Source organism: Rhinolophus sinicus, linkage group LG16, assembly GCF_036562045.2.
Source record: "Rhinolophus sinicus isolate RSC01 linkage group LG16, ASM3656204v1, whole genome shotgun sequence".
Lineage (NCBI taxonomy): Eukaryota > Metazoa > Chordata > Mammalia > Chiroptera > Rhinolophidae > Rhinolophus > Rhinolophus sinicus.
The window spans coordinates 39,008,799-39,026,234 of record NC_133765.1 but is presented as its reverse complement, the minus strand read 5'-3'; the positions used below and the strand labels follow the sequence as shown (position 1 = coordinate 39,026,234).

Below are 17,436 nucleotides of genomic sequence, written 5' to 3'. Positions count from 1 at the left end.
CCGTGCAGAAACTAACGTTCTCCAGTAGGCGGCGCTGTCAGGGGCCCTGCCTAGAACAGAGCCAGAAGTTCAGGCCTCCCCCGTGTCCCTGTGGGTGGAGGGGGGCTGTGTCCTTTGGCTTCTAACCCAAATATTTCATTCCTTCACATAAGCTTCCTGGACTCCCAGGCAGTCTCGGTCAAGGGAAAATCCTAATTGGGTCCATCTCCAACTACTCCTGTGGGTGCGTTCCCTGGGGTCTGGCAGGCGTCTGCAGCAGGTGGGGCTTAGCCCAGTGTGGCCCCCGTGTGTGGGGGTCATTGATCCTCACAGTCAATCAATGCAGAACATGGTGACAAAGGAGACCTTCCTGAAGGGTGGGGGACAGAGTCCCAGAGAGCAGTTTCCAGGCTCTCAGCCTCACGTGGAAAGGTGCTGGCTTGGGTAGTAGATGGCCATCAGCTGTAACCAGTTAGCCATTAGCCACTGATATAACTGCTGTGACTAAGCTAGCAAGCGCGGATTGTGGATTGCAGAGAGGCGGATTGCAGTTGGCAAGTGAGGTTGGCTACGCTAGAAGCGGACAGCAGGTTGCGGATCGTGTGGCTCCTGCTTCTGTGTCTCCAACCCAGCCGTCAACGAGACTATAGTGGTGTGACTCCCCTATCTATGGCTCCGTGGGTGTTCCTTTGTGGCCTCACCATGTCCTGCATTACGTGGGGAGTGGGACCAGAGACCCCACATGACACCCCGCATGACAAGGGCCACAGTGTAGGTTAAACAATCGAGATGAGGAAGGAACCAGGAAGTGCACATGGATGCACAGGTCGGTGGGTGGAACCCACACGTGGCTGGTGGCCCAGGCCCTGAGACAAGGAGCTCGTGGCCTGCCCCTCCTGCCACACCAGAAGCTTCTCCCTTAGGATGAGAAGCAGTCCAGACCCCACCCAGCCGGCTGGCTGCCATTAGGGCCCACTGTCATCAGGGCTGTTCCAGGCAGATGTGCACGAAGGCAAATACAGTCAGGGCGCAATGTCAGGGCCCCCATTTCCAAACCGCGCCTTCCCTAAACTGTTAGGCAACCTGGTCCTCACTGCACAGGTGGGGCCACTCACCCTTCCTCTCCTCTCGGAGCTCTCATTTCTCCAAAGGGCTCTGCATGGCGCTAGGACAGTGGGTACAGCCACCCTCCGAGATGTGCCCCACGGAGCCGACAGCAGGGGCCCAGCCAGGACAGAGCAGCTGGTTCCACGCGACCGGGTGGGGATGGGGTGAGTGGAGGGCAACAGGGAGTGCTAGGCAAAGGCTGGCAGGAAGCAGTTTCAGCAGGGTGGGGGGGGTGGGGAGTGACAGCATTCCACTTCCGGCAGGAGCCAACAGCCAATGGCCCTGGGCCCTGGCACCTGGAGAGAAGGGGAGGGTGGCCAAGTGTCAGCCTGCATGGCTCCCACCTGCCCCAACACCACACAAAACACGCGACCACCTTTCATCCGAAATCAAGGCTGTATTTATCGCCAACTGACATGAGAACAGAATGTTTCAAATAACCAGAGTCCACAGTGCAGACTCGGGTTTGAAATACAGAGCTGAACAAAGGAAACGGCTGCAGATGGCTCAACGGACAGAATGTGGACGTCAGGGAACAAAGACGAACGCTGATGGCAGGACGTGGTGACGTTCGTGTGATTATGAAAGCAAAACTGCAACCAAAAGGGAATCACGCAAGGTGTGGGCGGGTGGCGGGACAAACTGGACAAACGTTTGCTGATGGTCTTCACAGAAAAGAACCAGAAGTTACTTTGTAATCAACCTTTAGACTCTTCTGTCATTCTACTTGTCTGGGGGTAGTTCCCAGGAACACTGGTCAGCACGAGGGTCCACACAAGTGTCCTTGTGGCCACAGCCGCCAGTCCTGAAGCCCAGTGCTGGGGGGCGGTGCCCGGAGCTGACAGGTTTGCTGCTAGAACCTTTTTCCCCTGCAGACGGCCGTCCAGCCGCCTGGGGGCGCTTGCATAGTTGGAGGGTCGGTGCATCAAACTTCTGAGCGCTCCCACCCTGCAGCGGGTGGGTTTTTGTGACCGCATTAAACAAATAAACAGGGATTTCTAGAAACTGTTTTTATAAAGTGTACCCAGGTTAAGAATTTAAGAACATCATAGATTTATATTAATAGACTATTTACACTTGTTCCATTTGTCTTTAAAAAAAAACTGAAAAAGAAATCTTACACTTCTGCGTAATAAGGCAAAAAACCAGTTTTTTACATTATTAATTATTATTTTAATATATATCTGTAACTTCGGTTCCAAGTACCAAGGGAGGGGGAGGGCCAGGCCTGAGCGGGGGCCTCACAGTGTGTTGGACAAAATGACCGTTTTTTTCTCCATAAATAAGACAAAAAAAACCCCTGGGGCTCTGGGAAAAGATCTGAGGCTGTTAAAACTGCAAATTCGAACTCAAAATTAAAAAGCAAAACTTTGTTTTCTTTTCAATGTCTAAAGAGCACAAAATTGAAAAAAATACAAATCTATTAAAAACGCCTCTCACCTGTGGGGGAAAATGTACAAACTTGAATTTTCTTCCAATAGCCTAATCTTGAGCTCAGAAAACAAATCACCCCCAGAAAGGCTGTGCATGATGCCCCGACCCCGCAGGCTGCAGGTGGAAAGGTGAGCGTCACCCAGGACCGGGACCGGGACCGACGGGCCTGTGCTTAGTTCCAGAACGTGCACGCCGCAGGTTCGCGGTGCGTTTGCGGGAGGCTGTCCGCGCCCGGCGGCTCCGCGGGGCTACCGCGCCTCCACCTCCTGGGGGTTGCGCGAAGGGGAGTAGTCCCGCGCCTCGCCGGGCCCAGGGCCCCCGAGCGGCGTAGTCCTGCTTCGCGGCGGCGGCCCCGGGGGCGTGGGGGACCCGCCGGCGGCCACTAGGGGGGGCGGCGCGCCGAGCGCGGCGGCGGCGGCGGCGGCGGGTCCGCGCCAGGAGTCCGTGGTGCAGCGCGCTGGCCCCAGGCGGGTAGTGCAGGGCGCCCAGCGCGGCAGGAGCGCAGCGCCGTCCAGGGCGGGGCGGCGCCAGGTGCGCGCGCGCGCTTCCAGCTCTCGCGGCGCGCTTCGCAGGCGCCGGGCTGTAGTCGTGCGGCTCGCGGTCGCGGTAGGGCGCCGGGCGGCTCGAAGAGGGCGGCGGGCCCGGGCGGAGCGGTAGGGACGGCGCGCGCGGCAGCTCCAGGTCATGGTAGGCGCGCGGCGCTCCCACGCTGCCCAGGCGCCGCGACGGCGGGGCCCGGGCCGAGCTGCAGGGGTGCGGGGGGCACGCGGTGCAGGCCGCCCCCCAGGGGCTCGGGTGCGTCGGCGTCCTCCCCGCGCTCCTCCTTGACCTTCACGTCTCCCTCGGGCGGCTTCCCTGGCTCACGGCCCAGGAGGGCGGCCAGGCGCAGACTGTCGCCCACGGTGGCCTTGCTGCAGGGGGACTGTGGGCGCGCCACCAGCTTGGCGCCGTCCTCCTTGGCGGGAGAGCGGCTCTCCTTGACGCGGGGCTCGCCCTGACCCCGGAGCAGGAGGCTGCCGGCCGTGTGGCCCACCGGGGCTGCGGGTGAGGCCCGGCTCAGCAGACGCGTCTTCTCAAGGAGGTCCCTGGAGTGAGACACACACACACCCTCCCTCAGCCTGGGGGCGGGAAGATACTGCTGGTAACAGGACACGCCAAAGCAAGCTGTCTGCTACCGAGGTCCCACCCCACGAGGTTCCAGACCACTGGGCCCAGTGAGGAATTTTAACGGGTGCTGCATCTGGGCCCCAAACCTACTCCAGGGGCTGGGGCTGATCCCAGTTCAGCTGTCACCCATGAGGTGCCACCTGGGTCTGGGGGAAGGCAGGTGGCCCTTGGCTGGGAACCACCCTGAGAATGGCCTGAGTGGGTCACACCGGAAGTGCCCCAACAGCCAAACCCCCAGCACTGCACCTGCTCCCTCCACCCTCTCTCAGGTCCCTACAGGGCTGCCTCAGCTCCAAGTCCCCCAGGCCCCGAGCTCCCGACACTGCAGGGAGAGTAATGGCTGTGGAACAGCTGTGGATTTCTCCCTGGTGTCTTTCCTGGGTCCTGTAACATACGCTCCCACCTTCTGCACTAACCCACTGTCACCCCTCCCCTGCCTCACCCTCCCTTGATCCTGCCCTGTGTCCCCCCAGTGCCCTAGCAGTGCCTGGCATGCAGCAACACCAGTGAGTGAAATGTCCCCAATTCAGGATCGTGGGGACAAGTCTGTGTGTGGGCTCTGGGTGGACGGGCTGGGCATGGAGCCCTCTGCTCCTGTCCAAGGGCCAGCCCCGCCCCCTCCTCGAGGACCCTCAGGTCTGACTGCTGCTGACTCCCACCTCCCCTGCCCCAAAGCAGACAAGCTCAGCGCCCCCTGGAGCACAGGGGGCCCCCACCTGCATACAACAGCATCCTCTGCACACCCAGAGCCAGAGGTGAGTCAGCAACTTCCACTGCCCTGCTGGTGCCGGCTGCCCAGATGTCTGCTGCCCAGACCTTGCCCCACAGGGGATCCTCTGGGGGGGGTCCTCCTCCCCTGGCCTTTCCCAGGTCTGAAGGTGCAGCCTTCACCCCATCCTGACAAGGGAGAACTCCAGGGCCAGGGCCCCACTCACCGCTCCCGTTCCTCGCGGCCCTTGTCCGACTCTCGGTCGTGGTTGGTCAGGGCCGAGACTCGCTCGGTGTCCATGGGCTTGGGCCATGGGGGCGGCGTGGGGAAGGACGGCGGCGTGCGGTGCAGCCGGTTCCAGGCCTCGTGGGGGCTGGGCAGGCCATGCAGTGTGGAGCCCTCCTTAGGAGTAAACATGCTGCCACCTGCAGCTGGGGGCGGGGGGGGGGAAATGGGGGGGAAACGTGAGGCAGCTGCCTCCCCCATGTCCCCTTAAAACCGCAGGGCTGCCGGGGAGCAGCAGTCCCCAGGTCCCAGGCCAGCACCGTGGGGGTGTGTTCCAGAGGGTGGCTGCAGGGGGCAGTCAGCCCGGCTCAGGGTGTGGCCCAAATCGCACAGGGAACCCCGTTCACGCATGTGCATGGGCAGGACCTGTGCATGGAGCCGGCCTAATGCGGGTCACTTACTCAGCGCGTGGCTGCCCAGGCCTCCAAAGGCGGTGCTGCCAAGTGTCCCCAGGCCCCCAAAGGTGCTCGATCTGCTGAAAGGATCTGTAGGGGCAAGCAGCTGGGTATCAGGGGCCTGCATGGCTCCAGAACCCAGTGGGTGTCAACTACATAATCTCAGGGTACCCTGGTTCTCGGGGCCACCTCCCCACTCATGTCCCCCCCAGCCCTGAGGTCTGCAGAGACCCAAATTTCACGGACCTCCAGGGGGCACCTACCTGTCAGGTGACCAGTGGGCAGGAAGCTGCCGGGATGGGCTGAGGGTCCAAACTGGTTGGTGGCAGGATGGGCGGCACCTGGAGGGGACAGCTTGGTGGAGCCCAGAGTGCATCTGGAGCCTCCTGTCTGTAGCTCACTCCTGGGTGGGGCTCCCCAGCTTCCTCTGGGAATCACTACCTCCCACTCAGAGCAAGTGACCAGGACGTCGGCTTTAGTCACCTCCCTACCATCTGGAGGACCCCACGGATGTGTAAGGAGGGGAGTGATGGCAGCTCCCAGAGGAAAGAGAAGGTGGGGGCTGGACCTTCATGGGCTGCAGCCAGGGACCCCAGTGCCCAACAGAAGCTAAGAGATGGTCCTGGTTACTTAATGGGTCAGTCTTGGGTCCTAACGGACACTGGCCTGAGTCACAGCTGCTCAAGACAGCAGTTTCTCCCCTCCAGCTGTCGGCCACAGGTGTCACCATGACATCAAGCCTGGCTCCTGATGCTCCCACACAAAGCCCCTTGGGAAGCCACATTGGGCACACACCCTTGACTCTAGAGGGAGGATTTATGGTAAAGACAGTGACAGGGGCGTCCCTTGGGCTCTCCAGCTCCCTCCCTATTTGGGGACCCTGACAATGGTGCATTCTCATCTTCTTGAAGATGGACTGCCACAGACAAGCCCCACCCCAGACACACACGGTCTCCATGTGTGTCTCCCGGCTACATTAACCACTTCTCAGTGACTCATAAGCCAAAGAAATCAACCCAGAAATCAGGAACTATCTTGCCCCAGTGCCAATGGAAATAGCATCAGATGTGGACTGCAGCTGAGGAATGCAGGCGAATGAGGGAGACGCAGGGGAGGGCAGGGCCAGTGCAGACATTCTAGCTTCCAGCTCATGGAGTCAGGAAAGGGTGGCAGAGCAAACACAGCAAGAACAGGCCAGGGGCCAGCGCTGGACTATGCCCAACACATGGGGTGGGTGCCTGGCGCCCTGGAGGGCACAGCTGCCTGGATGGGCATGTGCCAGGGATGGGGACAGGGATGGGGTGGGTGAGGAGCCCAGGCTCTGAGCTGCACAGAGGGGGCTGAAGGCCCCACACCCAGGACACAGCCTGTGGGCTCCAGCCTAACCAGGCTGCTGGCCACCAAGGGCCTTGGCACAGACGGACCTGCCTTCCAAGAGACCCAGACTCCAGAGACCCTGCTGCTCAGGCCACCAGGGTATTACAAAGAGCCCCATTCTCGTGAGGTCAGCCTGGGCAACCCCGTCCACGCCCATGACCACGACCACAACCATGTGCAGAGTGGCAGCAGGTGGTGGCGAGTACACCTGAAGACAGAGCAAGGAATGGCAGGACGGGGGTGGTCAGGGAGGGCCCTCTGAGGTGACATCCTGCAGCGGCCCTGCAGCTCCTAGCGCCTGTGAGCAGGGCTGGCCCTCGGCTGGTGTCTGGGCGCTGGAATGGCAGGGTTCCCTCCCCTTGTCTGAAAGGACAGCCGCTCATGCGCTCCTCCCGGGGTCTGTAATTGGGTTCGAGGAGGCCGGTGCCTGCCTGTGTGACCGGCCCCAAGAGAAGCCTGGCGCTGGGTCCCTCGAGTTGTCGCGGGTCCTGCTCAGGGAAGGACGCCATGGGAGCAGCTGGGGGCTTCCTGCTGACTGCTGTGTCCCTCCATTGGGAGGACACATCTTAGCCGGGGGTGGGGGGTGGAGTGATTTATGCTGAGTCCTGGGGGCACCCCTGGGGACCCCACAACATGACTGGTGTGGTCGCTGGGGAGGGGTAAGCACGGGGAGGCCCGGAAGCTTCCTGCCATTCTGTGAAGAGCCAGAACCCTTGAGGGAGGCAGGTGTGGCTGGGGAGGACGTCAGAAACAGAAGCCCTGCAGGGGGCACAGGCTCGGCTCAGGCCAAGCTCTGGGGAAGCCACTCTGGGGGACAGCACAGCCAGTATGCAGAGTTAGCGTGAAGAAACAGGATGAAGCTGAGGCCCCGGCCGCCCTGCCCCTGGCCCCAATGCCCTTACCTGAGCTCGAGAAGAGGGGCCTGGCCACGTCCTGTGCATAGTGGAACCCTGCGAGCAGGCCTGGGCCGGGGGGTCTGCTGGACAAGTCCAGTTTGGTGCCCACCTCCAGCTTGTGGGGGTCCAGTGGTACCTGCCGAGAGGCAGAGTGTGTCAGGGCTGCCTGCATCAGAGGGCAACCCCACCTGCCACACGGCCCATCTGGTCTCCAAGGCAGAAGGTGTTCCCACTGCTGTTTCACCTGCCGCGGGAAGACCAAAACGCTGTTCTCACACATAACCCATAAGGACGCTGCCCCTCACGCTTCCCTTTGTTTGTGGCCTTTGAAATCCGCTGTGCTTTATGTTATCCTACATTAGCTGCCTCGCTCTGGACACTTTGCATTGCAAACACGTTGTGTTGAAATTTTGGAGACCTGATTGGAAAAGGCAGAGGCACACACCCACGCAGGTTCCCACTGACTGAACTTAGCAACAGCCGGCAGTGACCCCCGAGGCCTGCCCGGCTCTGCCCAGAGCCCCGCTTCCCACAGCGAGTTCCGGCAGCAAGTTCTGGCAGCGGAGGTGCTTTCGCTGGTGGCAATGCTGCAGGGGTGCTCTGTGCCCTGCGAGGACACCAGCCTCCTTCACTGGCTTTCTAGGGGACCCGCACGAGCACTGCATCCTGACACACGGTGTTTTGTGACAGTCTGTTTTGTTGACCTGAACTTCACAGCACATTCAGGTGTAGTGACTAACATATTGTGCATGGAGGAAACGTGTTACCTGATAGGACAGTAAAGGGTGTTAGGCCCCTTGTATGACACTGTCACCTGTCCCTGTCCTGGTCCCCTGAGGGGCCTTGCCCACCATGCCCCATTCCCCCGCCAACGGTTTCCAGACCTCCTGTGGTTGCCTCTTTCCCGTGTCTTTCAGGGAACGTGCTCAGAGCCCCTACACAGCCAGGGCACCTGCCCCCCCCCTTCTGGGACAGCGATGGCCTTGCACCCCGAGCTGGCCTCTTGCTCACTGTCAGTCCCTTCCAAGAGCACACAAGCATCCAAGAGCTTTTAATCTCCTTTGTTCAGTGCTGAAAACTCAGGCACACAGTAGGTGCTCAATAAATGCTTGGGGGAAAGAAGAGGCGGCAGTGTCAGAGGCCCATGGGGAGGGCTGGACTCACACTGGTAGCACCAGCACAGGTGCCCATGGCTGCCCCACCCACCAGTGGGCCGTGACCTGGGGCTCCCCACGAACCATGGTGCTGCCTCCTCCCCAGCTCTGACCCCACAGCCCAGCCCAGCGCCCGGGCAACGGGCAAGCAGCAGACACCTGAGGGGCTCAGACACACATGCACACGTGTGTGAACACCGTGGGTCTGGTGGCAGGACGAACGGGTTGGGCTCACCTTCGTCCTCTGCTGATGCTGGTAGATCTGCCAGGCGATCTGCACGTGCACCGCGCACCACCTGCCCGGCTTCTGCGACAAGGCGGGTGACACTCAGCACACGGCCGGAGCCTCCTCATGCCCCCACCGTCACCCCAGATTCCTGTTGTCATGGGGCACCGCCACAGCCACTCAGAGGCACCCAGAGTGCTCCCCAGCCATGGACCCCCCCTGAGGCACCACCACCACACCCCTTCCTCCCAGGGACATGTGACATGCTCACCCTCACTGCTGTCCGGTACGGGTCGGACACCTGTCACCAACAGAGGAAGCGTTAGGTCCAGGCTCTGCTGGTGGCTGAGCCCCAGGGGTGGGTGGGGACACGCCTCCACGGGGGGGGGGCTGGGCTGGCGGGATGTCACCGGGGTGTGGGGGGAGGCACCCCTGCCACCTACCCCAGGGCCCTTCTGCAGGAGGGTGTGGACAGCGCTGGCCCGGCCTGTTACCTCGAGTGGGTTTGAAGTCTGAGGAGAGAGGAACAGGGCATGACACATCTGCGGGCCCCCAGGCCCCGTGCCCACCTTGCCGAGTTGCCCTGCACATGGCCACCCGGGGGCAGGCCAGCTTCCCACCACATCCTCAGCCCAAAGGTTTCTGTCAAAGCGGGAAGAAGGGGCTCTCAAAGCTGCTGTGCCCGGGCCAGGATCTGGGCTGGGGACCGAGATAACCCTGTCCCAGGGAAGGTGAGAAGCCCAATCCTGCGGCCTCCTGTTGTGCCAGCCCGTCCACACCTCACCCCACCCCTGAGCTCTCCGAGGCATGAAGCCTGGCTCCTGTGGACCCTACTGATCAGAAGGCCCCGCCAGCTGCGGTCCAGACTGGAGGTCCAGGGGTTCCACACACAGGCTGCGTCCCCTCAGGGGGTGCACATGTCCAGTGTCCTCTCTGCACGCTGCCACCCCTATCCCTGGGGATGCCTCCGTGCCCGCCCCACCTCTGGGAGCAGCTGGTACCTTGGGCTGAAAAGCGCCCTGCAGGGACCCAAAGGGGCCTGGGTGTGGGAGCAGGGTGGGCAGTCCCGGGATGGCAGGAGGGAAGGACGGGAAAAACTGCAAAAGAAGTAGGGAGGGCGTTCCAGGGCTCTGGTGGGAAGCTCGGACGTCCTGGTGGGGACGCTGGCTCAGCCCTCTGGTCTCCCCCACTCCCCACCCCCCACAGTAGGCAGGTGGCAACAGACAAGGTCTCCGTGCAGTTGCAACCCCAGCCCTGCCCCCACCCTGTGGCAGTCCACGCAGAATTGCAGGAACACTCACGTTGGAATGTCGGAAGTAGGGGCTGTCCAGCTTGGGCGTGTACTTGTCAAACTGGAAGGGAAGAAGGTGATGGGTGAGGCCTTCTCCTGCATGCCAACGCCCTCCATTGGGCCCAGCACCCACCACCCCATCAAGCCAGGCAGTGCCCGGGTGGCCATCCTGCCTCCTGCGGCTGGTGGTCTGCAGCCAGCTGTCCCATGGCTCTGAACTGGCGCTGCGGGGCCGAGTTCTCAGGCTGGGTGCAGCCCCTCCCTGTCCCAGAGGTCCCACCGCGGAAGGCGGATGGTGCACACTTGCCCATGTGGGCCTCCCGCTGTGCCCGCTGAGACCAGGAAAAGGGCGCTGCAGCCACGACGGGGGGCATGGAGCCCAGGGCTGGTGGTCAAGCTGTGGGACACACCCAGGCCACGGGCAAAGCCCGGTGGGAGTGGAGGGGCCCGCACCCCACACAGCAGCCGGCTCATAAGACCAGGCCTTGGCCTGGGCACCCCAGGAGAGGGGCCTGTTTCCCATGGCCGCTCAGTCCAGTCTGGGCCTCCAGGCCTACGCTCTGCTGCAAACCAAGATGTCGAGGACCCTATGTGGGGACAACGGGCCCCCAGGCCATGTCACATGCATGTGGACATGGGGTGCCCGCCCAAGCCCAGGACAAGGGGACCAAAGGGAGACCAGGAGGGGCTAGACAGACGGACGGACAGAGGGGTGGTGTGGGCAGCGTGCGTGCGGGCGGAGTGTCTGTGTGTGCCTGCCTGTGTCCCGACGCCCAGGCGCCCCGCCCGCCTGCACGGGGGCCTACGCACCGGCCGGGCTGCGGCGGGCGGCAGGAGCGGCGTCGGGGGCAGCCCCGCGGGGAAGGGGGCGAATGTGTGTTGGTGCTGGTGTGTGTGTTGGTGTGTGTGTTGGTGCTGGTGGAACTCCGCCCGCAGCAGAGCCCCCGGGCCCAGGGGGGCGCCGGGCCGCTCGGCGCTCTGGACCAGAAAACGCGCGTTCAGCTCTTGCCTGAGCAGCTCGTGATCTACAAGAGAAAAAGAGAGAGACAGAGAGGCACGTCGGCCGCGGGCTCCCGGCGGGGCGAGGCGGATAGTCACCTGGCACTCCCGGCTTCGGCAGGCCAAGCCGTGGTGGCCACTGGCTACGTGCGGGCCCCAGGGTGGAGGTAAGAGAGGTGCCTGTGACCATGTACCAATCAGAATCCCCGCATGAGGCTGGCAATACATGATTGGCTGGCTGAATGAGATCAACAGGCTGGCATCTAAAGACAAGAGAGAACACGGTGAGCCTGGGGCCCGCTCAGGCCCACAGGGAGCCTGCCCAGCCAGGCCACCCAGACCAGGGTCCTGGCCCATGCCGGGCCACTGTGCTTGCTGCCCCAGCCATCTGGGCTGACTGAGAATGTGATTAAGAATCTGGAGAGGAGACCCAGGGAGAAATCCTGAATGACCTAAAATGTGACCCCAAGGAAGCATCTGCCGGAACCAGGGGGCGGGGGCACTGTTTACCTCAGACCCCTCCACACCACAGTTCGACTCTACCCACACCCCCAAAGAACCTCGGTCCCCAACACACTAGAGATGAAAGATGAGAAGACACAGCAGCCTCCCCGCCCCCAGCTGCCTGGTTCAGGACCTGCTCCCATGCATGCAGGGCCTCCTGTGCAGGGGGCAGTGGGCTGCCCTGGGAAAGGTGGCCTGCTGGGGCCACCGGAGTGCTGGGGCACTGAGGGGGGGTGGCAAGGAATCCGGACCAGGTGGGGAGGTTCTGCCTCGGAGGCTGACACCCCTCCCGGGGTCCAGCCCTCCCCACTGATCATGGAATAGAGAGGAACAGTGACCTCTGTCCCTACAAAGGGCGCGCGGACCTACCGGCGGGGTGTCCTGGGATGACCAAGCTGTTGGCCGGCAGCGCCGGGGGCGGGGGCAGTGTCGCGGGGGCGGCGAACATGGCCGCCGCGTGGTGCTGGTGCTGGGCCTGCGAGCGCAGCGCCAAGTGTGAGGTAGAAAGGTGGGCGCCAGGCCCGTGCGGCGACAGGGACGCGTGCTTGGCGAGCCCGAGGCTGGCGCCGCTGCTGGCACTGCTGCTCCTGCTGCAGGGATGGGGGCTCAGTGCCCGCCCGCTGCGCGCCCCCACCTGCCCGGCCCGCCTGCCCGCCGCGCGGCCCCGCCCCGCGCCCACCTGAGGCTGTGCAGGCCGTTGTGCGCAGCCTGGCCGAGGCTGTGACCGTGGCTGTGGCCCGGGAAGGCGCCCAGAGGGAGAGGCACGTGTGTCGGGAGCGGGGCCCGGGGCTGCGGGGGCGCAGGCGGCGGCTGCGGGGTGAGGCGGAGCAGGGCGGGGGCTTCCTTCTTGATCAGTGGGCTGGCAGAAGCGCCTAGCGCGGGGCCAACAGAGGGCGCGGGGCTGCGCACGGAGGGCAGGAATGGAGGTTCGGTGCTCAGCTCGCGGCTGCGCTCCAGGCCCGAGACCTTGGGCGCCGCCCCAACCTTGGTCTCGGACTTCTCGCCCAACGTGGGGCCTGCGGAGAGAAGAGCTGGAGTAAGCAGCAGGCCCTGGCTCATTTCACGCAGTCCACAGCCTGTGAGGGGTCCTGTCGTTGCCCGTTTCTGCTGGGTCAGGCAGCGAGGTCACCGCCAGGGCCCTGCCTCCCACCGCTCACTCCCAGAGGGTCAACTGCCTGTAAGTGTCCTGTTCTTGGCAACCCCAGCAGGGGATATGGTGACCCCATTTTACAAATAGGGGCACCAAGGTGCAGCAGAGTGGGCCCACGAAGGGTGCTGGGCTCCCCGCCTGTCCCACCTGGCTGCCAACCCTCGGCTGGAGCTTTGCTTCCTGCCTTAGTCCACTCTTTCTGGAATGACCCAGGTGACCCATGGTCTAAGCCCTCTTGGGGCCCATGGATGAGGGAGCCTCCTTCTGAGGAGGGAGGAAGCTGCTGCTCCCCCACACTGCCTGGGTGGGTGGGGAAGGGGACAGACAGCGTGGCCTGGTCCCTCGTCACCTGCCAATGACTACAATTCTTGGAGCTGTGGGCCTCTGCTCAGGTCATGACCTCAAGCTCCTGCCTGCTCATTCCTCAGGTCAGAGGCACTGCCACCCATCTGAGCAGCTTTGCCTCCAGGGACAATGTCCAGTTTACCAAGAGTGGAAATCCAGGTGGCTAAGTGTGGCCACCTAAACGGGCTGCTGGCAGACCCACTTTCTCAGCTGAGTGAAGCCCCATGACCCCGGCCGCAGCCAGATGGCGAGGTCGAGGTGGGCTGGGGCTTCTGGGATGCTGCTCCCTTGTGGAAACAGGAAATGGCCCCTCTATCTGTCGCCCCCAGGGACACTGGCCCTGCACTCCTGTCTCTCCTACATTTCGAGAAGCAAGAGCAGCCATCAGGATGGAAAGAGGCAGGCGTGAGCCACCACTGTGCCAGCTCTCCCAGAACCTTCTAGAACCTCCACCCTTCACTGGGAAAGTGTGAGCACTACCAGTGACCACCCCCAACATGCACCTCTGTGTGCCTCAAAGCCTTGGCTGGTTCATGAGTGGAGCCTGGTAGTGGACTGAATTGTGCCAAAAATACATGTCCAAACTGTACCCCACCCTTTGTGAACGGAACCTTACTTGGAAAAGCAGTCTTTGGAGATGTGATCACGCTAAGAATCTCAAGATGAGATTGCCTTGGAACAGTGTGGGCCCTAAATGCAGCGAGAGAAGCACGGCTGCCAGCCCAGGGACGCACAGGTCTGCAGGCAACAGCAAAAGCTGGAAGAGGCAGGAAGGACCGTCTCTGGCCTCATGCTCTGCTCCTGGAACCTGACCCAAGACGGCCCCACCGGGCTGCTGTGACTTCAGGAGTGTCCCATCCCTGCCCGGGCCAGGACCCAGGCCACAGAGGTGCTTACCTTTATCAGCTGCTGGCGCAAAGAGCTTCTCGGAGCCCACAGACACCTGCAAGAGAGAGGAGGGTCAGAGCCAGAGGGACCCCGGGGGCTGGGGTGAACCTGGTCCTTACCCCCTGCCACTGGCACCCGGGAAGCAGCTTTGGGCAGGTTTTGGGCACGAGAGGGCTGCCAGGACTGGTCAGACATATCCACTCGCACACACAGCCCCCACGTGGGAGGGTGGCCACATAGGACCTGGCCTGCAATGGGAGAAGCACAATGCCCCAGTCAGCAGAGACGTGGGGGCTCAGCATGGCCCCGCCATGTAGGGGAATGGGACTTGGCAATTTGGGCGCCTCCTGGCAGTACCAACACCAGGAACACAGCTCTGCTGGGCCTGGCACCCAAGGATGGGACAGAGTCCAGGATGCCCCCCCACCCCCCCCGCAGCCAGGGCCGGCCCCTGGTGCCCCAGGAGCAAAGAGACTATAGAACACCATTCGCCACTACTCAGGACGCCTGAGTCACAGACGTGGCCGTGGCCCCTCAATATGTAGCATGAGGCCCCCACGGCTCACGGGACAAGCTAGATAAGGCTGCCCCCAGTAGACCTTTCTTTCTGGTTTTTCTTAAACGGCACCACTCAGCTACAATTCACAGATCATATAATTTACCCACTGAAGGTTTTTAGTGTGTTCCTAGCCACGAGCAACCATCACCTCAGTTTTAGAATATTATCCTCACCCCAAACCTCACAGTCCCAGCCCGGGACCACTGCTCTGTGTCTGCAGACACCCTAAGGGTGTACAAAGCAGCCAGTGGTGCCACTGGGTGGAAGTCTGAGGTACCAGAGCTGCACCCCGGGAGGACGGCCATAACCAAAACCCGGAAAAAGCGGGCACTGGAGAGAACACCAAGGAACTTGTGCAGTCTTGGTGGGAACGTGAAATGTGCAGCTGCTGTGGCAAGCGGTGTGGCAATTCCTCAGCAATCAAGTAAAGGGTGCGCATGTGACCCAGCCGTCCACTGCTAGGTCTACAAGGTCTGACAATTAAGTTCACGGACTTGTTGCAACGATGCTGCTAACCTCTTTTGATATCAGAGGGAATGTCCATTATGAATTTGTACCAACTGGACAGACAGTTCACCAAGTTTACTATTTGGAAGTGCTGAAAAGGCTGAGTGAAAAAGTTAGATGACCTGAACTTTTTGTCAACAATTCATGGCTCCTGCATCACGACACTGCACCAGCTCACACGGCACTGTCTGTGAGGGAGTTTTTAGCCAGTAAACAAATAACTGTATTGGAACACCCTCCCTACTCACCTGATCTGGCCCCCAGTGACTTCTTTCTTTATCCGAAGATAAAGGAAATATTGAAAGGAAGACATTTTGATGACACTCAGGACATCAAGGGTAATACAATGACAGCTCTGATGGCCCTTCCAGAAAAAGAGTTCCAAAATTGCTTTGAAGGGTGGACTAGGCGCTGGCATCAGTGCATAGCTTCCCAAGGGGAGTGCTTTGAAGGTGACCGCAGTGATATTCAGCAAAGAGGTATGTAGTACTTTTTCCAGGATGAGTTCACGACCTTAATTGTCAGATTTCACATGCCCCACAGAACTGAAAGCAGGGTCTGGAAGAGAGGCGGGCACACCCACACTCACAGCAGTGGCTCTCAAAACAGCTAAAACGTGGGAGTCACCAAGTGTCCACTGAGGATGGACAGGTAAGCAAGACGTGTTCCACTCACATGGGAACGCCACTCAGCCTTAAAAGGAAGGACAATCTGACCCCTGCCCCAAGGTGGACGGACCCTGAGACCATTATGCTCAGTGACATAAGCAGGTCACAAGAGGACAAATACTGTGCGACTGCACTCACATGAGGCCCATGGACAAGGCAGATTCATGGAGACAGAAGGCAGATGGTGGTGACAGGGGCTGGGGGTTAGTGTTTAATGGGGACAGAGTTTCAATTTGGGAAGATGGGAACTTCTGGAGATGGTGGTGGTGATTACTATATGACAATGTGAATGCTTACTACCACCGAACTACTCTTAAACATGGGTAAGATGGTAAATTTTCTCATGTGCGTCTTGGCACAATAAATAAAAATGTAAAGAGAAAAGCAGGAGGGAGCTTTTTGGGACCATGAAGACATTGTCTGACTGTGGCGCTGGGTATGCAGCTGCAGCATTTGTCCAAACGCAGCAAACTGTACACTTAGAACAGGTGCGTTTTATCGCATACAAAGTCTGCTGCAGGAAGAACCTTGACCCCAAGATGCTATGAAGCTGCAGGACCCACCAGGTGGGCAGGCGGAGATGGGAATCTGAACAGACGGGCCATGTGGGCCATGCCGCTGGGATTGTGAGTGTCTGGGGAAAGGTGGGTCATCCAAACGAATGGGGTGTGACACAGTTCGCTGCTCGGACAGGGCCGCCGGGATCCCATTTTGCTCCCACACTAGAATAACTCCAAGCCGATCGCTGACACAAATGTGAAAACAAACCATAAAAGTATGACGCCGCAGCCTGGCACTGTACGACCATGCTGCAATGGGGTCAGCTCTTAGCAACCACGTCCCCAAAACCCAAATGGAAGAAAACGGTGGCAAATGCAGTCCCGAACACAGTGCATGAGGGAAGGGACACAGCCCACAGTCAGCCATGAAGCCAGAGGGTCCCAGACAGGGAAGGTGGGAGCACAGGCCTCACCCCACCCACCGGCCAGACCCCCCCGAGGCCACCTGCGACCTCCTCACGCACACCAGGTGGACACAGGCCCAGTCACGTGTCTGCACAGGGACACCACGGCCGTAACCTCTTCCTGCATTTGTTTCCACACTGGTTTGTGTTTTCTGGCACATTCTGTACGGTGAGTATAGGCTGTTAGGTACTTGAGTCCCTGGACTGTCACCTCACCCCAAGGAGTCCCCATGGGGGTCTGCAGGAGCAGGATGGGGTGGGGTGTCAATCCTGGGGGACCGCTGGCGTGCCAGGCCTGCCTGCCCTCAGGGCCCATCCCGATGGAGAAGAAAGATCTGTCTGCACAGTGAGGACACCTCAGGCACTGACCCAAATCTGCCTGGAACTGAGGGTGAGGCCAGGTGCACTCACGACCACTGTACCCCAACTGAGGGCGCATGGGTCACCTGCCTGCCCACTGGCCCAGGGCTTCCCACAGACCCTCGTGCCTTCCAGATTGGGTCCTCGAGGACCCAGGAGAGTGGGGCTCCCCCCTAATGTGGCCACCCCCTTAAGGTCTTCATTACCAGCTGCTCTGAGAACCCCTCTGGACCCTGTGAGCAGCCTCCAGGGTCCCCAGCTTGGCACCACTAGCCCAGGGCCTCTATCTCCGCTTGGCGGCAGACGGACTGAAGCGCTCTGGGCCCAGCTGGTAGCTTTCATCACCCTGGGGGTATGGGCCCCGGGCAAGGAGGCCTGTGCTCACCACCAGCCACCAGGTCTGGATATCCTCTTAGGTGGGTGAAGAAGGGAAGCGGGTGTGAGACTTGGGTCCCACAGCACCCAGTGGCAG

The 17,436-nt window shown here is 61.0% G+C and overlaps 1 protein-coding gene across 1 annotated transcript in view; it reads right to left on the bottom strand.

The window, feature by feature from the left end:
• Window positions 1-1,463: 1,463 nt before the first annotated feature.
• Window positions 1,464-17,436, bottom strand: part of FBRSL1 (fibrosin like 1) — a 64,840-nt gene continuing 48,867 nt past the window's right edge. The window contains 17 exon segments of the mRNA XM_074321654.1: window positions 1,464-2,945; window positions 2,947-3,136; window positions 3,138-3,605; window positions 4,623-4,827; window positions 5,083-5,166; window positions 5,340-5,417; window positions 7,356-7,485; window positions 8,739-8,810; window positions 9,001-9,030; window positions 9,173-9,241; window positions 9,731-9,826; window positions 10,031-10,081; window positions 10,831-11,045; window positions 11,214-11,282; window positions 11,893-12,113; window positions 12,203-12,539; window positions 13,916-13,961. Of these exon segments, the coding sequence (XP_074177755.1) occupies window positions 2,769-2,945; window positions 2,947-3,136; window positions 3,138-3,605; window positions 4,623-4,827; window positions 5,083-5,166; window positions 5,340-5,417; window positions 7,356-7,485; window positions 8,739-8,810; window positions 9,001-9,030; window positions 9,173-9,241; window positions 9,731-9,826; window positions 10,031-10,081; window positions 10,831-11,045; window positions 11,214-11,282; window positions 11,893-12,113; window positions 12,203-12,539; window positions 13,916-13,961 (2,538 nt within the window). The 3' untranslated portion in view covers window positions 1,464-2,768.